We start from the raw sequence: 24,971 nt of genomic DNA on the forward strand, positions 1-24,971 counted from the left end.
TTTGTCAAACAACCTCCTACTCTGTGCTGCCTGCTTTTTGGGATCCGCACCCACCATCACCACCTAGCAAAACCGTGACACAATCACGCATCGCCTTGACCACTGTTACTCAAGTGGTATCAAACTACACTCGTCATTTTTATTCATCTATCAATCGTTGCTTGCAAAATCATTTTTAGTTTTTGACGCATCAGCAATTCCTCCTCCTCTGGTGCTGCTTCAACAATCTAAAGTAAGCGCGAGCGACATTTTGACACCATATAAAATTGTAGAAGACTCAATATGTCCCAGTTTTTGTTATTTTAAGCATTTTATAAATCAGGATGTGCAGTATTGGAACCTTAAAATTTCAGGATTATTTTTAACTCATTCACTACCAGACGTGCAAAAATATGTCCATTCCAGTGCCAGGCTTTTTGTCATTGTCACTCAAATTCCAGGACCCTCAGAATATTGAGTTTTAGGACGACATCAAAATTCAATATGGTGTTAGAAATCTTAGACTCACTTCTTTCATCAATACATACATATTGGTTTATATAGAGCTTTAACAACCGCTGAAGCGAGAACAAAGCGCTAACATGGCATAAAGGGAAATGCCCTTGTGGAAAAGAAGAAACATTGCCATTGTTGCGTCCATTGTTAGCAGATGAGCATGAAAAAACAAAACCCGAACAAATGCAGGAATGGCACTCTATCTCATACTTTAAATTCCTGAATAAATTTGTGAATGGCAGTGAATGAGTTAATTTTTAGGGAGTTCACAGTTGCTCCTATAATGTCACATAAATATTTCCGGAGTTAAACGATGTCCAGAATATTGGTACTTCCCAGAGTGGATCAGTGAAATTCTCATTTGAGGGCAGGCAATTTCCTCTTGTAACTGAGCCAGATTAAATGGAAGTGCATAGAGGACAGGGCCATTGAAATCCTACAAACGTTTCGGAAAGGTGTCTGACTGCAACCTATAAAGCCCTTTTGCGCCAGGATATTACCCATAATTCTTTAGGAGCTGAGGAATCCAGTTCATCGTTGGGGAATTTTCTCCGGTTCTTTCTTTCCAACAATTTTACATTGTTCTATTTGGGGTTGTCATTTGCCTCCCAACCCACTTTACTTTGTGCCTGTCCACCTGAAAGTATTCCTAGTTTGTTGAATATTTCAACAAGATGGTAGCTCATAACATGTGAAATACATTAGCTGCATCTTCTGAGACTCACCTTTCCCTTTCCAGTTGGCTTGGGAGGCGAATCCAATGTGCCCGCCATATATGCGGTTAAATTCCGCCATGAGAGCCTTATACGGGTTGCGAATTATGAGGATACTGGCGTCAAAGGCTTCAATGTCCTTTTTACCACTCTCATGCGTCTTTATGCAGATGGTCCTTCCCCTACGCCAGTGGTCTCGTTCACCTTTAAAACCTGTGAAAAAGATGAGAGGACATAACAAATGGATGGCTTAGTGAAAGGCACAGAGATGAGAGAAAATCTGATGTATATTGACTACTCAAGGCAAGTCCTCTCATACCTTTATTGTAGAGTGAGGCATCAAAATAATAGCTGCCGCTATAGAAACCGGTGGCCAGCTCGATGAGGTGGCGACACCAAGTGTTGCCAGATCCGGGAAAACTGGCTAGGGCCACCAGCTGATTGACACGAGGAGGAAGGAAGTGTTTGTCCATGCAACGGTTGTCTGGATGCAAGATAAGACAAGCCATGTTAGAAATATTTTCTTGTGATAGACTCATATTATAAGTGGTACCTCGGTTTACGAACGCCTTGGCTAACAATCTTTTGAGCTTACGAACGTAAAATTCACGATACACACGGAGCGCAACAATGAGTGACGTGTCGTTCGTGAACGAGACTGTTCTCCAAACAAAGAAATTGGAGTGGACTTTTTTTGTCCTCTATTCCCCGCCCCCAGTCTTATAGCCGCACGCGTTTGGTCAAGAACGCAGCAGTGGGTTGGGGGGGGGGGCTTTACAGAAACACAGAGCAGCAAACGTTAAATAGATAGGCAGACAACATAGAGATAGAGTGTGAGGCACGGGGGGGGGGGGGGGGGGTCGTTCTCCAAACAAGGAAATGGGAGCGCCCACAGTCTTGGTTAAAGCCGCACGTGATTGGTCAAGAACGCAGCAGTGAGGGGGGGCGTTTACAGAAACACAGAGCTGCAAACAATAAATAGATAGGCAGACGACAGAAAGGGAGTGAGAAAATGGATAGAAAACAGTGAAATTTGGGCTTGTTTCAACCTTGACAGTTCAAAGGCAGAGTGAAGACTGCAAGGTTAAAATATCCCATCAATCAGGCTCCACAAATAACCCGCATAAGACATCTGTACACTTGATGCAAAAAGCTATCAACCCAGCGAAACAACACAATTGATGAGTAAAAATTATCGCAGAGAAAGCACAGCAATTTCACTCGGATATCGTCAAGAAGCAACCTGGAAGTTCGTCATCCATTGATGATTTCAAGGCTAGCCACGGATGGTTCCAGAACTTTAAGCGTCGTACAGGGATTCATAGTGTCATTCGTCATGGTGAGGCAGCCAGTTCTGATGATAAAGCTGCCAAAGCTTACAAGGAATCATTCCTCAAGATGGTGAAAGAAGAAGGCTACGTTCCTCATCAAGTGTTTAATGCTGATGAAACCGGCCATTCCATTTCATCAAGCCATCAACGACCATCACAAAGGTAAATAAAATGACTTTATTATACAGTACAGTTTGTTTCTTTAATTACAATACCATAGCACATTTATTTTACATAAATTAAGGTATTGTGGCCGTAAGGTGGTTGGTGCCTGTCGTGGCGGCAACCTCCGTACTCGCTGGTGGAGACCAGTAAGGGATGCCGTAAAGCTGAATCAACCTATCGGGCCTATATGGCCTTTGGGACCCCTGAGACAGCTGACAGGCATCGAATAGCCAAGCGGAATGCAGCCTCGGTGGTCGCCGAGGCAAAAACATGTGCATGGGAAGAGTTCTGTGAGGCCATGGAAGCCGACTTCCGGACCGCTTTGAGAAAATTCTGGTCCACCATCCCGCGTCTCAGGAGGGAAAAGCAGTGCACCACTAACACTATGTACAGTGTGGATGGGGCGCTGCGGACCTCGACTCGAGACGTCGTGAACCGGTGGGCAGAGTACTTCAAAGACCTCCTCAACTCCACCAACACACCTTCCTTGGAGGAAGTAGTGTCTGGGGACTGTGAGGCGATCTCTGATGTTGAAGTCGCCGAGGTGGTTAAAAAGCTCCTCGGTGGCAAGGCCCCGGGGGTGGATGAGATCCGCCCGGAGTTTCTAAAGGCTCTGGATGTTGTGGGGCTGTCTTGGCTGACACGCCTTTGCAACATTGCGTGGTCATCGGGGAGAGTGCCTCTGGATTGGCAGACCCGGGGTGGTGGTCCCCTTTTTTAAAAAGGGGGACCGGAGGGTGTGTTCCAACTACAGAGGGATCACACTCCTCAGCCTCCCTGAAAAGGTGTATTCAGGGGTTCTAGAGGGGCGGGTCCGTCGGGAAGTCGAGCCTCAGATTGAGGAGGAGCAGTGTGGTTTTCGTCCCGGCCGCGGAACAGTGGACCAGCTCTACACCCTTAGCAGGGTCCTTGAGTGCGCATGGGAATTCGCCGAACCAGTCTACATGTGCTTTGTGGACTTGGATAAAGCGTTTGACCGTGTCCCTCGTGGAGTTCTGTGGAGGGTGCTTCAGGAGTATGGGGTACAAGAGCCCCTGATACGGGCCGTTCGGACCGATGTCAGAGTCTGGTTTGCATTGCCGGCAGTAAGTCGGAATCGTTTCCAGTGAGGGTTGGACTCCGCCAAGGCTGCCCTTTGTCACAATTCTGTTCATAACCTTTATGGACAGAATTTCTAGGCGCAGCCGAAGCGTTGAAGGTTTCAGTTTTGGTGGTCTCAATATAGCATCTCTGCTTTTTGCAGCCGGATGTGAAGTGGTTGGGATGAGAATCAGCACCGCCAAATCTGAGACAATGGTTCTCAGTCGGAAAAGGGTGGAATGCCCTCTCCGGGTCGGGGAGGAGATCTTGCCTCAAGTGGAGGAGTTTAAGTATCTGGGAGTCTGGGAGAGGTTGACATGTGGATCGGTGCGGCATCTGCTGTGATGCGGACTTTGTACCGATTGTCGATTCACCAGTCGATCTACATCCCAATCCTCATCTATGGTCACGAGCTATGGGTTGTGACCGAAAGAACGAGATCCCAGGTACAAGTGGCCGAAATGAGCTTTCTCCGTAGGGTGTCCGGGCTCTCCCTTAGAGATAAGGTGAGAAGCTCGGTCATCCGGGAGGGGCTCAGAGTCGAGCCGCTTCTTCTCCACATAGAGAGGAGCCAGATGAGATGGCTCGGGCACCTGATTAGGATGCCCCCTGGACGCCTCCCTGGTGAGGTGTTCCGAGCGTTCCCCACTGGCAGGAGACCCCGGGGACGACCCAGGATACGCTGGAGAGACTATGTCTCCCAGCTGGCCTGGGAACGCCTCGGGATCCGCCAGGACGAGCTAGAAGAAGTGGCTGGGGAGAGGGAAGTCTGGGCTTCCCTACTGAAGATGCTGCCCCCGTGACCCGACCCCGGATAAGCGGCAGAAGATGCATGGATGGATGAAAATAAGGTATATTTTCTGTAGTTTTAAGGCTTAGAAAATTAGAAAGTAGAAAATTATGTTTTATGGGGACCTGGGAACGAATTATTCTCATTTTAAAGGCTTCCTGTGGGAAATTAAAGTTTGGGATACACACACACTGTCTGGGAACCAATTAAGTTAGTAAGCCAAGGTATCACTGTACTTCACTGTACTTGACTCATTTAATAAATAAAACAGAAATAAATAATTAATTCTTGTGTACCGGTCTGCGGCCCGGTATTGATTGATCGGTCTGGAGGTTGGGGACCACTGCTCTACATAACACTTAAAACTGCATTTACAGTGCATTACCAAAGCCTGAAATACATTTAACACTTAACTCATTCACTGCGATACGTGCAAAAATGTGTCCACTCCAGTGGCAGAGTTTTTGTCATTGTCACTCGAATTCCAGGACCCACAAAATATTGAGTTTTCGGACCACATAAATGTTCAATGCAGCTTAAGAAACCTTAGACTCTCTTCTTTCATCAGAAAAAAAGAGTTAATTCCTAAATTATACGAGTCTGGAGTTATGAGTTTAAAATTAGGGTGGCTGCCAGAAATACAATGAAATACATATTGTTGGATATAGCACTTTAACAACAGCTGAAGCTGGAACAAAGCACTAACATGGAAAAAAGGGAAATTCTGCCCCCTTGTAGAAGGGGTAAACATTGCCGGAGGTCTAGCAAGCACTTTATTCTCACCCAAGCAAGAAAAAACAAAATCCGATCTAATTCGGGCAGTGAATGAGTTAAGTAAGATTGACTGTGCAGAGGCTGTGACCTCCCTGTGTGGAGTTTACATGTTCTCCCTGAGCCTGCGTGGGTTTTCTCCAGGTCCTCCGTTTTCCTCCCACATTCTAAAAACATGCATGGCAGGCAAACTGAAAATTCTAAATTGTCCCAAGGGGTGAGTGTGAGCGCAGATGGTTGTTCGTCTCTGCGTGCCCTGCAATTGGCTGGCAACCAATTCAGGGTGTCTCCTGCCTAATGCCCGAAGACGGCTGGGATAGGCCCCAACACCCCCCGCGACCTCAATGAGGATAAAACGCTATGGAAAATGGATGCATGGATGGAAGATTGGTCAATTCTAACACCCAGACCTTGAGTGACCAATAGTATTGATTTGAGGTCAAATTATGAAATTCAACAAACTTCGACATACAGGGTAGGAGATTTCGGCCAGACCGCAGAGATATTTAACACAATAAAGCCTACAGTGGTTACAGAACAGCAGGTTGTTGGTGGTTAATGACTGCCAACCAGTAGCACAACCTAAATCAGCTAAAATGGGTGACGGACGTCACAGCCTTGACCCAAATTGAGATGTGGAGTAGAAAATTGACTGATGGATAAATAGTTATTTTCCATCTTGCTCATCGGCTGAAGAAAGATTTTTGGAAATGACACAATGTTGAAATGGTGTGGGAGACTTTTCAAGTGATTAGCGAAAGAGGAAGTGAAGTCTTCCAGAGAAAAGGTCAACACACACATGTTTCGTGTTGTTATGGTGGGTGACTTGAGAGCTTCGTCTTTCATTAAAGTCGGTGGAAAATTCCAAAATTAAAAGACATGATCGAGTCCAGAGATCACAAAGGATTCTCTTCGAGTTCTTCTCACATTGGCGCTTGATTGCAACTCATGTGATTGTTTTTTGTTTTTTTTTATTCCAGGCCGCTTATTTTTGCCGAGCCAAGCCACTGTTGTCTTTTGCCCTGAGGAAACATCGCCCACAAAGGCGCATACACTTGAAGCAAACTGCGACATTGGAATAACACAAAATGAATTTGCTGCACGTTTAGATATGCAAACAGAACAAACTAGCCACTCAGAAGAGCAGAGACCTCCACCAAGGCGGAACAATCCTAATTAGCACCAACGGCAATTTGTACAAGGACCACCGATGTTTACCTGAATCCTGCCATTGGCATTCATTCGTTATTCTGTGAAAACTCACCCTACCTCAATCCAAAAAATGTGCACTTGTTCGGCGAATGTACTGCTTTGCAAGGTTTTGGAAAATATATGAAGTCGTTTTTATGTAACGTACCAGCAGAATTTCTTTTCTTAATATCCACTAGCCCATTTGTGGAACATGAAGGTGCATGCATTAAACAGAGTGGTGCACTCAGCAGTTTGACTTGTTCCCCCTTTAATGCACCGCTGTGCCTTTGCTTGTCTGTTATTTAGTGAAAACACAGCAAGCGACCGTCACACTTTCTGCATGAACCAGCGCGCTTCACGCGTTTGGCAAATCAAGCTAACTTTACAAGCTAGTTTACCTTGAACCTGCGTCTGGTACACCACAAAGTACTCGTCATTCCCGCAGCTCTCAAACTCCTCGCCGGGGCAGCGGCGGAGGCACATGCTCTCGTCTTCCGGTTCATGGAGGGAAAAGAGGGAGGTCGGGAAGCCGCAGTGGCATCGATCCCCAGCCAGGACGGCAAGCGATTTCTCCTGAAATACAGCGGCTGTTAAACACGGCGCGCGGGCTGTCATGCACCGCGGGAACCACCTCACTCACCTTCTCCGTGCACGTGTCGACACATTTTTCCACTGACATGTTTTGGATGACGACTCTGAAAGGGAGAGCTAAAGTGACATTGTCTGGTCTGTGGAAACACCCCTTGAAAATGGCGCTGCCGTCTGAAAAGTCCAAAAGAGTAGAACGGAGCTTATCGACAAGAAAACAAAACAATATTTCCTTCAGTTTTACGGTTCCCGAGCGCAGGCTCCACTTGTGACCTCCATTTGCTGACCCCCAATGAAGAGCACCCGCTGGGATCTCGCCTCCAGTCTATTGAGGCCCTGCCCTGCTTCTCTCCATTACTGCTCCCATTTTCGCAGTGTGTTGATGACCTTTAACCCCACAACCTCATTCTGATCCAATGGTTAGACCGAATAACAGCAGAGAAGAGCTGCTTCTATTTTCTCTCTCTAAACGTAATCACATTTGTTCCTTTACTCACTTTGGACAACTGACAAATTGTCCCGTAGTACCTCTTAACATAAAAAAAACCCTGAAAGGCGAAAGTGAAAATGTTTTGCTGACATGCAGTCTGTTCACATCTCGCCGAAACAGATTTTTCAACAACCATATTTAAGTAAGAAGCATCAAAAGTGTTTTTTGAACATTGTTATGCAGGTCAGATTACAGCATAGGCCTGCATATTGTCTTTGGATGCGTCCTATAAGGTTGAAAAATAGTATTTTTTAGCTCAGGTCATGTGACTCATTCTTATGTTTTATTAATCTTTAACCTTTTTATCTCATCGAAGCTACATTTTTAATGTCACGGCCACGTTTCTGCTTTCCCCCTATAGTATATTTCCCTCTGTCACCCATCTTTGTCCTTATATACATTTTAAATCCTATTGAAATGGATTTTTCGTGCAGTGTTGCCTTGAGCATATATGCGCCATGCAAAAAATGTAACACAAACACAATCTTCGGGGATGAATAATAGACCAATAATGACAATACTGTTCATGGCTGAGGACGGCTCCTACCACAGAGCCTCTACAACAAAATGAAAGATGTCCCAGTATGCTAAATGTTCAATTGATCAACATTTCCGAGAGAATAAAAAAAGTATTCTTTTTGTTTAACGGCTTTGTTAACTCATTCACTGCCATTATGACGTGGAACGCCATTCCCGAATTTGTTTTGGCTTTTCTTGCAGGGGATGCTGACAAAGCACTGGTCAGACCTCTGTCAACGCTTTTCCCTTCCACAAGGGGACAGCATTTGCCTTTTGTACATATTAGCGCTTTGCTACAGCTTCAGCTGTTGTTAAAGCACTATATATATATATATATATATATATATATATATATATATATACACACAATAAGAGCGTCATTCCAGAATTTGTTCGGGTTTTGGCTTTTCTTGCGGGGGTGGGGTCCGCCAATGAAGCACTCGTCAGACCCCTGGCAATTTTTTCCCTCCCATGGGGGGCAGCATTTGCCTTTTGTACAGTCGCCCCCATTTCACGTTCAGACTAACTCCAGACCTATATAGCTGATATAGCTTTTTTCTGATGAAAGAAGAGAGTCTAAGGTTTCTTACGCTGCATTGAATGTTTATGTAGTCCTTAAACTCAATATTCTGTGGGTCCTGGAATTTGAGTGAAAATGACAAAAACCCTGGCACTGGAGTGGACATATTTTTGCACATCGCCGGGCAGTAAATGAGTTAACCAGCTAACTCAACAATATTATTTCCCCTTGCTTTTTGTTTTTCTCACTGTGGCTCACATGACGACATGCAGCGCTGACTAAGCATGCGGGAAAAAGCAGAAATGAAAATAATCAACAAAGAGCTTTAAATGCGTAAGTGTGCTTGCAATAATCACGGTTGAGGTGTTTGAAACGTCTTTGCCGCAAGATGCAACCGTGCAATGTATTACATTTGGTCTTCTAATATCACAACTTCCTGCCGCAGCAATCGGAAGGAATCTCCAACCAAGGAACTTCTAAACTCACAGCCCACACTCTGAAAGAAGAAACAAGGTTTCCATCCCTATTTCCGATAATCAGCCTTTACTGCCATCACCTCGGTTGTAAAACAGCAGGCAGCGAGTGTTTACGATGCAGACCACGGCATGGTGGGGGAGGCAGGTTGCACATCTCTCCCAGGGAAGAAGTAAACACGACAGGGCAGCCGGCTCCCAAATGTGGCATTAAAATCTACTAAAACAAATATTTCCCCTTAAAATGGGCCATTGTGTTACATTTCAAGACCCACATTACATCTCCGTGGTCGCTCTTCCTCAGGTTGAGTTGCTCGTTCGACTAAAATTGTTGAAATGAACGTGGATCTGATTTCTTAGGGACAGATTTTTATTGCTTCGCTCGGTTGCTTGCGTAGAGGAGGCGAGACGGATGCATAGTGCGATAGGTAATAATGAACAAAACAGTTAAGATAATCATTCTCATCTCCAAAACGCCATTGATAGTGGAGACCCCTGCAAGCATATTGAGCGGCATGTGGCTGCAATGAAGGGGATTTTCTCACGGCGCCGTGCCGAGTCCTGGCTCAGCTCCAGCCTGTAGATGGATAGCCGGTTGGCTCCTCCGCACATGTTGCTCTTTTCGCCTTTGCACTCCATGTTGCATTCACTCTCCGACGCGTTAGCCGTTTGAATCTTGTGCCCGCAGTAGCATTCTGCGCCAAACTCCAAACCTGCGAACATGTAACCTCTGCGCGCAGAGGAGGAAGAACAATTTAGGGTCATTAGTAAAGTGGAAGAGGCGAGTGTTAATGACCTGAGCATCCATTACGCCTTAATTCTTCCCCTGGTTAATGTCGACTCATATTGAGAGCAACTGTAGTCAATAAAAGCAAATAAATGATCAACCAGAGAGGCTGTTGAAGCACACGTAAGAACATGTCCGGACTTTATTTTGGAACATCTCTCTCTCTCTTTTCTCTCTCTCGCTTTTGCCGACTGAAGATGAACGCCGTTCTACATGTTAAGAGGTTTTGAGCCAGGGCCAATTATAAATGATTGCGGTCCTCTTTAAAAAGCTTTGCTCCTGTGGCCCTTCCCTCTGTTGACTTGACTCTCAAGAGGCCTTTCGGATGCAATTAGAAACCCTTCACACAGGATAGCCCCACACCCTCCAGCCCTGCCAATCAAACCCGAACCTGTGTACGCCATTCTACGCCGCCGCTTCTCATTTGTTTGTCTTCTTTTATTAAAGCGCGCTCTAGAAATAGCAGGTGGGCCGGCCGGCTGCAGAAAGTCAGCGTGAGGAGAAAAAGCATCTGAAAACGAGCGGCTCGCTGCACCTATTCTGCACTCGGCGAATCGGTGATGGGTGTAATTCAGTGCATTCGATAGAGCCGTCCCAGCTATTCCTCGGGGAGGAAGAGAAGCGAGAGAAAGACGGCGGAGGAGAAAAAAAGACAGGAATTGAGCAGAGGAATAGAAGAGAGGAGCACAGCTCAAAGGAAAACAATGAGTACTGATTAAACTGATTGGAATGACTGGAAGGGAAAGGCAGAGCTCTTCTCATTGTGGACGTTTTTGCGGATTGTCAAAGCCAAATGTCGCATTCACTCCCGAATGAAGGTGAATTCACGACTTGGCCCTAAAGAGCGATGCAAGTGCACAAAAACAAATACGGCTAATGGGGCAATATTTAATGGTCTTTACTCTCCCATGAAAACTAGCTGCAGGTATTTTCCTAGTTCTGAGAGATGTGTTCAGTTTCAACCCGCAGTCGGCCGACTAAAATCACCACAAAGGTGATGGAGGGTGAGGTTCAGGGCCAGCTCGTCAATTCCATCGACAGCAAAAGTCTGAAAAACATTCCTTCACGGAGCATTGTGCACGCTTGCTCTCAGGCCTCTCATAAACAAAAAGACCTTCCGCCACCGGGCACACAAACAAGTATGAGAGTGAAGGTTTGAAAGCAGGTGCTTAACGATATATACGCTCACTCACGGGCCCCTTTTCATTCGGTATCGGCTTTTCCGCTGGAGAGATGCGTGACTCTAATCTGAGAGGCCTCATGACGATACAGTACAGAAAGTAACCTCATTAATAATAATCCGCAGTATTCAGCTTGGCTGATAATACAGCTCTGAAGCTCATTCGATTGCAAGTAATGTTATTTTACGATATGATGACTTGCTACACGGCACAGTAGAGGAGGCAGAAGCTGCTTAGAAGTACTGTAGTGTCCTCCCTCAGACACGTGGGCATGTTGTTCCGTGGGTGGTGTTTACAAGCATACATCCAGCAGCTCTAATGAGGGAGAGGCTTTTAATCAGCCTCTCTGAATTTACATCAGCTCATCTGGACAATCTACGTATTTGAATTCATACCTTGGCCTGACAAGGAGTACTTGAGCATGAGGGGACGGTTTCTTTCTATTTGGGGGAGATTTTCATACCTTTCGGCGCAGTTGTCCTGGCAGCGGAATACAGTCATTTTTTTGTAATCAAAAAATGAAACTCCTTTTAAAGCCCTCTTTTGTGTTGAATCAACGTAGCAGCCAATATATTTTGCTGTGGAAAAATGAAAAAAAGAAAATAAAATCAGTGAGCTCAATGTGCAGTAAGCCAGACAGGTTTAATGAATGCACGGACGCAAACAGTATATGCATGCATACATGCGTATATATTGTACAACAACAGCTCTGCAAAACACAACCCCTTTGTCTCGCCCCACATTCATGTCATAAGTGAGGAGTTCAAACTGGGGCAGAATCTTTATTTATTTATAAAGACTCACACCCCCTTCTAGTGGCCAGCCAGTGTAGTGGCCCCCTCTGCATTTTTGGAGATTTGTGTGTGTGTGTGTGTGTGTGTGTGTGTGTGTGTGTGTGTGTGTGTGTGTGCGCATGCGTGCGTGTGTCTGTTGGGGGCGTTGATGTTGGGCGGTGAAGGCTAGAGCTTCATTGAACTGACAGTCAGGGCCCGCAAGGCCTTCTCTGCTGGCCTAAAAATATCAGAATCACTGACTAATTCATTATATTTTGGCCATAAATTCTTTTTAAATCATTTCAAATTGTGTTTCAGCTTCCTTCCGCTACTTTTCCCCTGTTGCACTGCTTCCAGATGTGTGTTTTTGTATTTAAGCATTTAACCAATCACTTTTTAGCCATCATTTGTTACCGGGGTCGGAAATCTACCTGGACGCTTTCATAATCAGTTCTGCGCACCCTGTCACATCAAATATGTAGATCAAACTGTTGCTCTAAACAATCACAGTTCGAGTTGGCAACCCAAGGCCTGCTCGAAGGCGCTGGCAACGTCAAAGTATTCACAAATGATGTTTGGCTAGTCACATAATTGGCTAGTCACAAGCCAATCATAGTATCACTAGCCACTAGCGCAGGCATGGGCAAACTACGGCCCGTTAGGCTTTTTAATCCGGCCCGCCGAATTTGCCCAAATTATAGTTCAAACAGTGTCTAAAACTCATGACAAAAAGTTAGCGAACAACAGGGCAGATACTGAAAAGTTGCCTGTCCCATTTTTCACAACTTGAAGCACAAAGCCACAACTAATCACATTAAAAAAACATTGTAACAAAGTATAAAGTTTTTTTTTTTTTAAACCAGAATGCACCTACTACAAATGCTACCTTGCTTAATTTACGGTGAATGTGCAAGGCTGTAGATTTTGCTGCAGTAGTCTATTGTCATTGCGGTGCACAATACAACATTTGCATTCCTTCCTACGAGCCACTAAGCCCCTTTCATAAGTCTCACGTACACTTTACAGTCACGGTTTAATGTAAATTTACGTTTTTTTTTAGCGTCACATATGTTGTTAGCTTCTTTTGAATCTTTCTTCTGGTCTGAGGTTCTGTGCATCTATTTTGGAAAATGACATGCAATTGCACGACTTTATAACGCTTGCGAAAGTCCGGAAGAAAGAAGCAGGCTTCTGATTGGCTGCCGTGCCGAGTATGCAAATTTCAACTGCAGGTAGGTCGGCGACGGTACACGTGTTTTGTTTGTGCGTGTAGACGAGGGCGTCAGTGAGGAGTTTGTTGAGCGCTCGGTCAGGACAAACCATCAATGATTTGGCGGAATTTAACACAAGTAGGTATTATTGAGCTTGAAATTTCGTTGTGTAATAATATGTTTTGAATTTTGAAAGTGATTCCATTTTTCAATAAATGTTGATTTCTTTAACTTTGCCCCTTCGATAGAAACTTATTAAAAACAGACGTAATCTTGATAAATCACAGTGCATGTTATTTTAATCTATTTCCATTTCCTCCTCCAAGTATCTGCGAAATAGTATGTAAACGCCATATTCCTTGAGACAAATTTATTAACTGATCAGGGATATTTTTCACATTTGAAAGACAGTTAATAAATTCGGTTGTAGTGTTCTTACTGTGCTATGAGGTTTGTACACACTACATTTAAAGGACAACCGGCACCATTTTTTGTTTTTGTTTCCCACTGACATCAGAAAAACGTTTTATAGCATCTAAAATACCCAAATCAGGCAGGCTGATATTTTTAGTTAAATGAAAAACAAAAATAAAAATGACTTCAAATGAATCCGGAAATGGTCAGTTTCAGAAGGTCCCACCCCCCTGTTCGTGACGTCACGCCAAGACGTCTTGCCTTTGATCGAGAATCAAAACAATGGCTTCAGATTCGGAGAAGATGTTTTCTTGTTACTCATCCAGTTATGAATATGATTCAAATAGTTCTAAAGAGGAAAGCATAAATGTTTGCAATTGATTCAAGGAGTCCTCCCATATCAATTCGAGCCGTCAATGACAGCAATGTAGCACCCAGAAAATGCAGAAGATTGCGCCCAAGCTCCGTTGGAAATGGGCTGATTTGTCAGCTGGGAATTTGTGTCAGCGAATATCAAATAGTTGTCTTGGTGCAACACAACGATTCACCATCGCGTTATTTATGTGTTTTCTTTCTAATTTCACCATCAACACGGATCAACACGAAGTTTTCAGACCAAACAAAGTACTCAAAATGCATTGTATGTCGCTTTCTCGGTCAGGGGCGGTCCAAACGTGACGTCACATGGGGATCGTCATCAACTCGAAAACAAGACTTCATGAATATTCAGCGCAAGTCTTAAAACGTAAACTATAGCTATATGCTGAGCGTATTTTACAAAGATTCCACATCTTTGTAAAATACGCTCAGTCGAAGTCATTTGAAGTGATTTTATAAATTATGGACATAACTTGTTCAGAGTATTTCCGGCCCAAACACTCCCTCCAAATGCTCCTGGCCCGGCCCCTCTGTCAAATTTTAGAACCCAATGCGGCCCGCGAGTCAAAAAGTTTGCCCACCCCTGCACTAGCGCATACTGGCCAGATCTAGCACACCGTATGTGTCGCGAGTTGCATAAGCAAATACATTGTGTTGATTTAATAGCAGTTTTGTCAACCCACAATGGCTGAAGGAGAAGAAGAAATGGATATGGTTGGAGATTTACTGCTAAAGCCATTTTCAAGACAGACTTTTCAAGAAAAAATGGACATCATTAAGAAAAGTCGGTTATTTCCTGGCTAATGTTGCCCTCTAAATCACAGCACACTTTTTTTGTAGTTTGGATTGATTGAGACGGATCACTACTGAAGGCCAAGCCATGAAATCTACGGCCCACCGCTGGGTTTCTTCTTCAACTACCGCACCGGCAGACCTGGGCTGAAACTTCAGCAACCAACCCTTTTGCCATCTGTGCTGTGCCATTACCCCTCTAATCTGCCGCTAATAGCTAAATGGCTCAGCATTGTCTTTGTCCCCCGCATTAGTTTAATTGTTGTGGTTTTAAGCTTTTTATTTAAGCCGCATGCGGTGCCAAAGGTTTATAATCTTCCTAGTAACTACTGTTCAGATGAAGGGAAAAAAAATCAATACATCAAATGCAGATTAACGGATAGAGAAAACTGTTGTTCACCAAATACACAAATTGCGTCAGGCTTCAAGCTGCTATTATAACTCATCCTTAAATTCATCCTTTTCTGCACTCTACCGGCTCCTCTTTTCAAATATCACAGTATTTCAGCTTGATTTATCCTTCCCTTCCGCCTCTCACCATGTCACCCGATTCCTGGTTCCGCACTACATCCTGTGCGATTGCGCCGTGCAGCGCAAACTTGTTCATGTGAGCTGCGGCGATAGCCCAAACCGTAATATCCCCCCCCAAATGAGATTCCGAGTCAGTGAGAATGTGTGCAGTCAGAGTGAGAGTAGGCTAAAAGTCTCTTAACTCCTCCATAACAGGATTTTGAAGATGGTTACGGAGTAATGAGAGGGTCTGGATGTAAAACGACGAGAGCGAAGCCAATGCATTCAAGCTGCTAAGTACTCTATCATCACGTTCCGCTGCAGTGCTATGAGGTTTGAAATTTGCGGGGAAAAGGGGACAGCGAGCGGCGGATCGAAAGGACCTTGGTTTAATCAGATAATCTGCAGCTTCGGTGTACGAAGTAAACACGATGGCTTCCTGTGGAGAAAAACACATTCCTTCCATGCTGGCGTATGAAATACTAATGATATGTCGGAGTGCTGGCTTACTAAAATGAGCAAAGCTTTTATAGTGGGATAACATTTTCATGTCCTCCAACAGCCAGATCCTCCCTTGCCTCACAAAGGTGTCACGCGAGTCTCTCCTCAACAAAACAACCGCCACATTTAGAATGCCACCATTTGTCTATTTGAATTCTGCCATGTTATTCATTCATCATAACACAAGGCCTGCCTGTGCAGTTAATAGAGGCAAACGTGAAACTCGTCTATCACAATGGTGCACGCGGGGGCAATTCATACTTTTTGATATCTATTTTGGCGATGATATGAAAGAATGAATAAAAATGCACAAAGCAAACGTGTTATCTCCCCCTCAGTGGAAGTTGGGGGGAGTCTAGAGTGACTTGAAGTGATAAAAGGAGCATGCACATTATACAATACAAAATACAGCCATTTTCTCATTGTCCTACACAAAATGACTTTCAGCTGGAGAGGTTAGTCGTGTTGCTGAATGCTAATGGCGCCACCGCAGTGCTTTGGTGCATCTACACAGTTTTTGTAACAGTGATGGAAAAGAACTGAGGTGCTTCATTAACAATTTGGACACTTCACATGAGCAATCTTTGAACACTTTTAGGGACAGAAAACAAGAAATAAAGCCAAATTGTATTTTTTGTCCATCTTGACACTCGGGCTATCCTAATTTTTCATTCTGTGTCAAAGTCAAGGCCCGGGGACCAAATCTGGCCCACCGCATCATTTTCTTCAGCCTGCGAATGCAAATCAAGCATGTCAAGTGCAATGATACTCGCTAACGTCCGATCCAAAATTTCAAATTGTCCCATTTAACACCGCAATAACTGTCATTATTGTCAACTACAGACTTGAAAACTAGTTATTCATTAATTTGTTGTGCGTTCTGGATGTATATATGTGGAGGAGATGAAACATTCTAATGGTTTTCCCAAATTCATAACGGCCCTTGGGAGGAAACCGTAACTACAATGTGGCCCGCAGCAAAAAAATGAGTTTGACACCCCTGTTTTGTGTACTTCTAGATTAAGAGATTAATACTGTAGTGTGCATTTTGTTTTTGAAAAATGTTATGCCGATTACCAAATATAAGATAAGATACATTTTCGAATCTTGCATTATATAGGTACATATGCAGCATTTTTTGTAAAAATAAAAAAAATTAAATTACCATATTTCTCGGTGTATAAGGTGCACTGGATTATAAGAAGAGAAACGTCCGACACCTTCAAAGATGTACAAATGACGGCTGAAGAAACCTTTTCATCGATAAACATATTCATGATTTTCAAATATAAGGCACACCACAATATAAGAGTCGGTGGCTGCTGACAGTAGTTGCAAGACTTGTTGTGGCTCAATATTACTTCACATATAAGGCGGACGGGCGTATAAGGCGCAAGGTCTTCTTTTGAAGAAAATTAAGGCTTTTGGGTGTGCCTTTTACAGCAAAAAATACGACAATAAAGTTTAAAAAATTACAAAATAAAAATACAAAGTAAAAAACAACAATAAAAATACAATAATAATAGCCATCTACCTTGGATGCCATTTAGTGCAATGATTTCTAGCCACTGGGCAAAGAAACATAAGTAACATACTAATTGAGTAATTATTAGGAAAATAACACAATTTCCTTCAGTGGTCAGCACATTTCATATTGCTCCACTAAATGTTTCCTTTTCAGCAGCATCGAGTGGCAGGCAGGATGGCGAAATGCTCTTGCATTAGTTGCATGACGGTGCAATTAACCCCCCGAATGACAGTTTTGATTGGTGCTGTGCCGCAAGATATTTCAAATTAAAAAATATGTGCTATTGTTATATAAACATCGGAAAGCACGAACGCATCCAGCTACATGGACGCCGGGCCTCAAGTGCTACTTTGCAAAGGGCCTAATAACCCCTTCACTACCATTCGCAAATTTATTCGGGAATTGACAATATGACACAGAGCGCCATTCCCGAATTTGTTCGGGTTTTGTTTTTTCTTGTTTGCGTGCCGATAAATCGCTGGTCATGGCCTCTGGCAATGGCCTCTGACCATGGCCACTGGCAATGTTTTTTTTCCTTTCCAGAAGGGGCAGCATTTCCCTTTTTCCATGTTTGCGCTTTGTTCCTGATTCAGCTGTTGTTCAAGCGCTATGTAAACCAATATGTATGTATTGGATTGTATTTTGGACATCCACTTTCATTTCAAGCTCATATAACTCCAGATCCATGTGATTTTTTCTGATGAAAGAAGATAATCTAAGGTTTCTTCTACTGAATTGAATGTTTATGTAGTCCTAAAACTCAATATTCTGTGAGTCCTGGAATTTGAGTGACAATGACAAAAACCCTGGCACTGGAATGGACACATTTTTGCTCATCATCTGGCAGTGAATGAGTGAGTAAATATTTACTCAATCGACTCCGGCATATAATGTTTAATTTTGATTTGGCAGACATGAGTGAGGTGGATGGAAAAGCAGAGAAAAATCTCAAGTTTCCTAAAGTGAATGAATACAATGAGCAAAATTCACCTACGGTGAAGTTAAATTTGACACTAACCAGCGTTGCTGGGATATTGATGTCATGAAATGTCAGTTATGGAGCCTGAACAGCCACTTGCCACCTAAAATAAGCCTTTCAGAGCAGGTTTTATGAAGCGCCATTGTGACGGAAATTTGCAGCCACCAAGTTTACAAAGATGATGTGAACCTTGCTATTAAGTTATTTCTATGTTGTGATTCTTGAGCTGTCTGAGTAGCAGTGTGCAGCACAGCTGCAGGGAGCACGGCGGTGCAGAACTCTCAAGAGATTTGCGCAAATGAAATCTTAATTATCGTCATGGCGCTCGCCCGACTTACAACATGGCTACAAATGTTTAATCACGATCATTTTGTGTGGTTTGTAATCAGAGATGACTTTGGATCGATGTTGCATAACATACAGCGGTGGAAAACTCTGCCAGAGTGTTTGCAACTATGTATAATGTATAAGAACATTAAAAAGGCCGAATCATCTGATAATTTGCTGGAAAATGTAATTAGGCTCAACACAAACACAAGATGGAATTATTATTGAAATGGTTACAATAGGTTCCTTGATTACAAGCGTTTTCTCGGATTAATTAGCGAATGGTGATGATTCTCCTTTTTCAAAGTGGGCTGGTGAGTGAGAAAATGTCATTTATGCCCTCTGTTGTGAAACGAGCTTGTAACTGTTCATTAATTTTGCCTGCAAGAGAGGATACACAGGGAGTGAAATATGGAAACTTCACCGTTGGTATACGTGACTACTACAATAATTTGAATACAACCCACCTCTTGCATCGTCCGTCTCTTTCACGTTGCGGCCTTTCACCGCAGGGCTCCACTTGCTGGTGCGGTCTCCAGCTTTGCCTTCTTTTATCTGCCCTCTCCTTTTTTTCCACATGGGGGCATAACCTCGTCCATGCCTGCGAGTGTCCTTAAATACTCGCACGATTCCCAACCCTCCACTTTCTGACGATGAGATTGGGCTGCTCATCTCAGAAGCCATCACGGTGTATATACGCATCTCTTGCTTTCCTCTCCAGCTGTCACCGCCAATGCCTGCGTGCAGGAAGACGAGGCTTCCGGCTGTCAGGTAGAGCAAGCTGAGAGTGAAGAAGCGGATTGGTTTCCGGCGGAAATAACGCTGTATCTTCAGCAGAGATTTGGCCATGCTGGCTCGTCCTGCCACTGGAGTACGTCAGTGACGAACACTCATAAAGCAGAAGACTTCGGAACAGATCTCGCTGCTGCTTCCTAATGACCAAATATCTTCAGAAAAATGCAAACTGTTAAGAGGTGTTGATGTGGTACAAAGGTCATCCAAACGACAGCATGAATACTCCACTGTGTGAGTCTTGAGTTTTCCAAGAAAAAAGCAATTACAGTCCGCCGGTTTGGTATATTCATGCGAGTGAAATTGTCTGCTGGTTCCTGTTGACAGCAAAGCTCAGAGTGCTTGCTCCAAACATCCAGAATGAAAAGAGTGAAAGGTGATCACTCACCACTGCTTGCAGGACAGTTATCAGCCTACAGAAATGCCATACCAGCACCACTGCGGCACTTTCTCCCACACTGTGCGACAAGAAAAGGGTTTTATTTAGTGGGCAGGTTGAAATCCTTTCACCTTTGAGTGGATGGTTCTTCGTGGGAATCCAAGGGAGTCATGGCGTGACTAACCATCTGCAGAAAGGACACAAAAATTGAGAAATAAGTGGAGCGGAGTGGGCTTTTTCGCATGAGTAATACTAAATTACTTCCACCAACCTGAAACAGTGCAGCAAACGTGATGCAAAAAGTAAGCAAGACAGGCAATTAAAGAAAGAACAACTGTTATTATTCTAAAAGGCGGAAAGCTTCACTTCAAGGAGTTGAAGTTGTTCAAGTACTTTGTCTTTCATAAATTGGGTTAAACCGGAAAGGAAAAAACACAAAAACAAAAACAAAACTGTACATGTATCTGTATTTTGTTTTTTAGGTTCTTTCTTTCCTTTCATAACCTTGCTGCTGTGAAATGTAAATTTCTCCACTGTGAGACTCATAAAGGTAAATCCAATCCAATCTACCCCGGTCAAGGATGACACTTTGTATTGATGTTCAAAACGTTTATGATGGAACACAGTGAAAACGTGTGCACGTTGTAAACCGCAAGTAGACAAACTAATGACGTAGATGTTGAATGTGCGTGTGTAAATGTGTGTGTGAAGCAAAGACATGATTGGGGAAATTTCACAGATTGATGTCACCTGCGAAACGAACTGATCATGTGATACCCGGAAATTGTAAAGCCTTTTTAAGAGCATGCGCAGAATGAAATGTTTGTCGAGTTCCCAGACCAATGATTGACAGGGCTGTGCATCATTATTCTCTTGTGAGTATTTGCAATCGCTACGAAAAGCTACTATTGTACTTACTGTTAAAATGCTAGGACTGCTGCCAGAATGACAACAGTAGACTTTATAGCACAATTTCTCTCGTTCTCTCTTTTTCTCTATCTGTCTCTCCCTCTGTCTCTCTCCCTCTGTCTCTGTCTCTCGCGATATTTCTCGCACATCGAAACACATGACACAAAAGCGGGCCATATATGCCATACATGGCTCTTTTGTTGTTTTGTATCTGGCTCGCCGATAAAACTAAATACACAGTCTCGCTTTTTCGTTGTTCATTTCCATTTTGGGTTGCAGTTGGCGGAAAGGCAGTTTTGATTGGATGATACTGGCCATTCATGTTGAAACAGGTAAACGGCCCTTTAAATAAAAAAATATGAAGACCGTCGTACACTTCAGTTGAATGAAACAAAGGATTCGCCTTTGTGGAGAGAAAAGGTTCTGATACTAAGTTGCAATGAAACAATACCATCGATGAAACAGTCGAATGTCAGTGGCACTTTGACAAGCCCCATGCTATACAGTGAGACCTCAACTTATGAACTTAATTGGTTCCCAGACAGAGTGTGTAAGGTGAAAAGTGTGTATCTCAAAAAAAAATTCCCATAGGAAACCATTAAAATGGGAATAATCCATCCCCGGGTTTCCATAAAATAACCTAACTAAATGAGCCTTAAAACGACACACAAACAACTTTTTCTATGCATACTAAATGTGCTATTGTATTGTAATGAAAAAAATACACTGCACTATATAATAAAGTCACTTTATTTACATTTGTGATGGTCATTGATGGCTCTTAATTGACACCTGATGCTTTCTGACTTGTCAGGTTTTACGAAACTGAGGCATCACATTATCATTCATCGTGTTGATGATTCTCATAGCCTTTTCTTGATGGAACTGTTGAATAAAAGCCTGCACATCAACTGCTGAATGGCCTGCTTCTGCTTCTCCTCTTGAAGGCAAATCAAATTCTCTGTGTTGATGACATCATTATGGTCAGCAACAAGCTCCTCGATGTCATCTGCATTCACTTTGAGTGCCGTAAGTGCTGGCAGAGATTTTATTACAACAAAATAAAACGTGACAAAAGAAGGCGGCCGGGACGAATAAAACGGCACGCTCGCGATCGGAAACCGGAAAGCAAAAAACTTGTGCGATCGTGTCTGACAAAGCAAAACTGTTGGATTTACCAGCACAAGACACAGCGATTCACTTATGTTGTAATCATGTTACTGGTAAGGTGACAGTGACTTGTTGAAATGAAATGAAATTGAAGTGTCGCGAGCGGCGGCCCCGCCCCAGCTGTCAACTCGCATGTGACAATTTAGCGTGACTATTGACACGCTGTTCTAGTGTGTATGAAAACACTAGCTCTGATTGGCTTACCATGACACATGACTCTACCGTTTAGCCAATCACAATCACTTCTATCGCATATATGAAAATCAATAAAGCAAGTATGAAAGCTAATGAGTCGTGTGCAGGCGAGCAACCAGTAACTTCGCGTATGGACCCGGCAAATTGACTTTTATTCCGATTGTTTGGCTGGATTTTTACCAATCATGAGGAACAGAAAACCATCCATGTTCATGGTGAGTATTATCACAAAGTCATTTTAAATAATACATTCTGACATTTTGTTGAAAAGTGGCAGCACGTGCGTGCGTGTGCGTAGGTGCGTGTGTGTGTGTGTGTGTGTGTGTGTGCGCGCGAGCGTGTGTGTGGCTCTCACTGAAAAACATTTCTATTTTTTTTACTTTTATGGCTCTCTTAGTCAAAAAGGTTCCCCACCCCTGAAATAAAGTATAGGGGAGGATTTTAAGAAAAACATAAATACGAAGATTCACTGAGAAACATACAACTTTTCAAAACAACAGCTAAATAAATTATACTTTTGTTGTCATGGCAACCAAAGACATTTTGGCGCCAGTTACACTACGCTCTGGCTCTTTCGCTAATATCTTTTGGGAGTGTGACTGCGCAGAAATTAAAAACATTCTCAGTCAAGATGATGAGGATGAAAAAGTTAAGAAACTGTAGACTTGACAGCAATGTTGAAAACCTCTTTACAAGTGAAACCCTGCAAGTGTACAATTAAAAGTTGAGATTCAGCAAAATAATGTGATCTAAAAATGTTTTTCGCCTACAAGTATATATGCATGAACCCAATTATTGTTTTGTACATGTTAATCAAGTGTGAATTCATATTTTGGTTGAGTATTTTTTTTTTTTTGGGGGGGGAGGGCTGAGGGAAAAATAAATTTGCCTTGACATGTTAGATCACTTCAACTTTAATCAACTCTTTTGAGCCATTAAAAGGGAAAAAAATAAATAACCGGGGCAGCACGTCCCAGGCTGTTGTTCCCCTCCAGTCCAGTAAGAGAATGAACCCTAATTTGTGACCAGCATGTGAATGCGTTGCTTATTGTATTTCCATGGCAGAATGCTTGAGACAACCTTGTTAAAGGACTCAGAGCACCTTGAGGGTGGAAGCACGCAATTAACAATTATGTCACTGAATTTTTATGATTTTGCAATGGTGGATTTTACACAGCACCGCAATGGATTTTTAACAAAATAATCAATATTGCAAGGTCACTTTTTTATATACTCTGAATGATACAGTTGGTAATGGTATGGTCATTTCCTCTGTTTGTATTTGATTGACAGGCAACAATGTGACTAGAACCAGACCTCACAAATGCAGGCAAGCAAAGAGAGACGTGAGAGTGATGGGATGCACAAAAGGTGACTGCCTCTGAGTCCAGCTCAAGGGCACCCCAACAATAGTGAGGCTGCAGAAAAGCGTTTTTGCGCAGTGGTACTCGAAAGAGCAAAGCCTTATGGATGAACCATTTTTTTTATTCAAGAGGTTTCACAATAAATCATTCACCATTCAGGAATTGAATACTTTTGGCATAGAATATGCTAGTTGTTGCTACTGTCATAGTCTCAAGACTATGCCTCACACAGTCAATTACATAGTACACACTAAAATACGGTAAAATAAATTTGATAACCAAGAAAGTACATTGCCAAAACAAAGACCTGCGATTGTTTCCATTTCCTCTGGAAAATTATGTTTAGTTTAACCCTTATATGCACTCGGTAACCCGATAATATGATTAGCTGACCACTGGAGTAACCATTGTCCTTCAGAGGGTTAAACAGTCTCTTTTTCTCCATCTCTCTCTATTTCTCTCTCTCGCTTTCAATCTCTTTTTCTCTCTCTTTCTGTCTCTCTAAATCTCTCTCTATCTAGCTTGCTAGCTAGCTACCTATCACTGGGCTGCCATGGCTGAGTGGAAGAACGGTTGTCTTACAACACAGACACTGTAGCGTTGATCCTCATGCCCGTGACCATGCTCAAGTGTCCTTTAGTAAGTTACAGAACCTCCTGAAGCTGTGTCATCAGTAAGTGAAGGAGGAGTTAGTGTCAAGTACTTCCACCTACGAAATATCTATCGTCTTCGCCCGTCTCTCACCCCTCACACCACTGCTATCCTTGTTCATAGTCTTGTCACCTCCCGAATTGACTATTGCAATTCACTTCTCCTTGGTGTCCCTCAGAAACTTCTCCACTAACTTAAACTCGTCCAGAATTCTTCAGCCCTGATCTTCACCAGAACCTCATTCTTTCACCACATCACCCCTGTCCTCCAAGAGCTCCACTGGATCCCGGTCAAATATAAACTTTAAAATATATTAAATTATACATTTAAAGCTATCCATAACCTTGCCCCCCCACCCCTGACCTTCTTCAAATTTATATTCCCTCTCATTCCCTCAAATCCTCTTCCTCCCTCCACCTCTGTGTGCCCCCTGCCTTTCTCAGCACGATAGGGGATAGAGCTTTCAGCCGCTCTGCCCCCAAATTCTGGAACTCACTTCCTCCCAATATTCGTAACATTGGTTCTCTTCCCACCTTCAAATCCTATCTCAAAACCCACCTATTTAAAATCACATTTTCTGTGTAGCTTTATCTCTTGTTTCTATTTATAATTGTATTTTATTTATTATTGTCTGTTTTTTCTATGCTTGTCTGTGACTGTAAAGTGTCCTTGAAAGGTGCTTGAAAATAAAATGTATTATGATATATTATAAGTCCTATAAGTACCTTGTCGGTGAAAAAGTGCCTCACAAGTGAAAGCCCGTTTATCCATCCACTTGTCCATAATTATTTACTGTTTTATCGCTTAAAAAAAATCTAATGGAAGAGATATAAAGGTTATCTTATGCGTGAATAACTGACTATATAGGGCTATTGACGCATTTGTGTGTGAATCATGCAGGCTCCTTCAAAGACATTGACTGTTTTGAGAAGAGTCCGGGAGGCGATAATTGGTAGGTGTAACACAATGCTCCACTGAGAATTTTCCAGGGTATTCAAGGGGAC

The 24,971-nt window shown here is 43.1% G+C and overlaps 1 protein-coding gene across 2 annotated transcripts in view; it reads right to left on the minus strand.

Annotated features, from left to right (window-relative positions):
* Window positions 1-24,971, minus strand: part of wscd2 (WSC domain sialate O sulfotransferase 2) — a 77,125-nt gene that overhangs the window by 13,286 nt on the left and 38,868 nt on the right. For both annotated transcript variants that reach the window (XM_088994383.1, XM_088994384.1), the window contains 7 exons: window positions 18,975-19,865; window positions 11,558-11,672; window positions 9,672-9,856; window positions 7,177-7,298; window positions 6,935-7,109; window positions 1,528-1,692; window positions 1,221-1,421 (listed from right to left, as the gene is read on the minus strand). In XM_088994383.1, coding sequence (XP_088850509.1) covers window positions 1,221-1,421; window positions 1,528-1,692; window positions 6,935-7,109; window positions 7,177-7,298; window positions 9,672-9,856; window positions 11,558-11,672; window positions 18,975-19,356 — 1,345 coding nt within the window. In that variant the 5' untranslated portion in view covers window positions 19,357-19,865. The remainder of the gene's footprint in view (window positions 1-1,220; window positions 1,422-1,527; window positions 1,693-6,934; window positions 7,110-7,176; window positions 7,299-9,671; window positions 9,857-11,557; window positions 11,673-18,974; window positions 19,866-24,971) is intronic.

Source organism: Hippocampus bargibanti, linkage group LG04 (genome assembly GCF_051943395.1).
Source record: "Hippocampus bargibanti isolate YZ-2025 linkage group LG04, ASM5194339v1, whole genome shotgun sequence".
NCBI lineage: Eukaryota > Metazoa > Chordata > Actinopteri > Syngnathiformes > Syngnathidae > Hippocampus > Hippocampus bargibanti.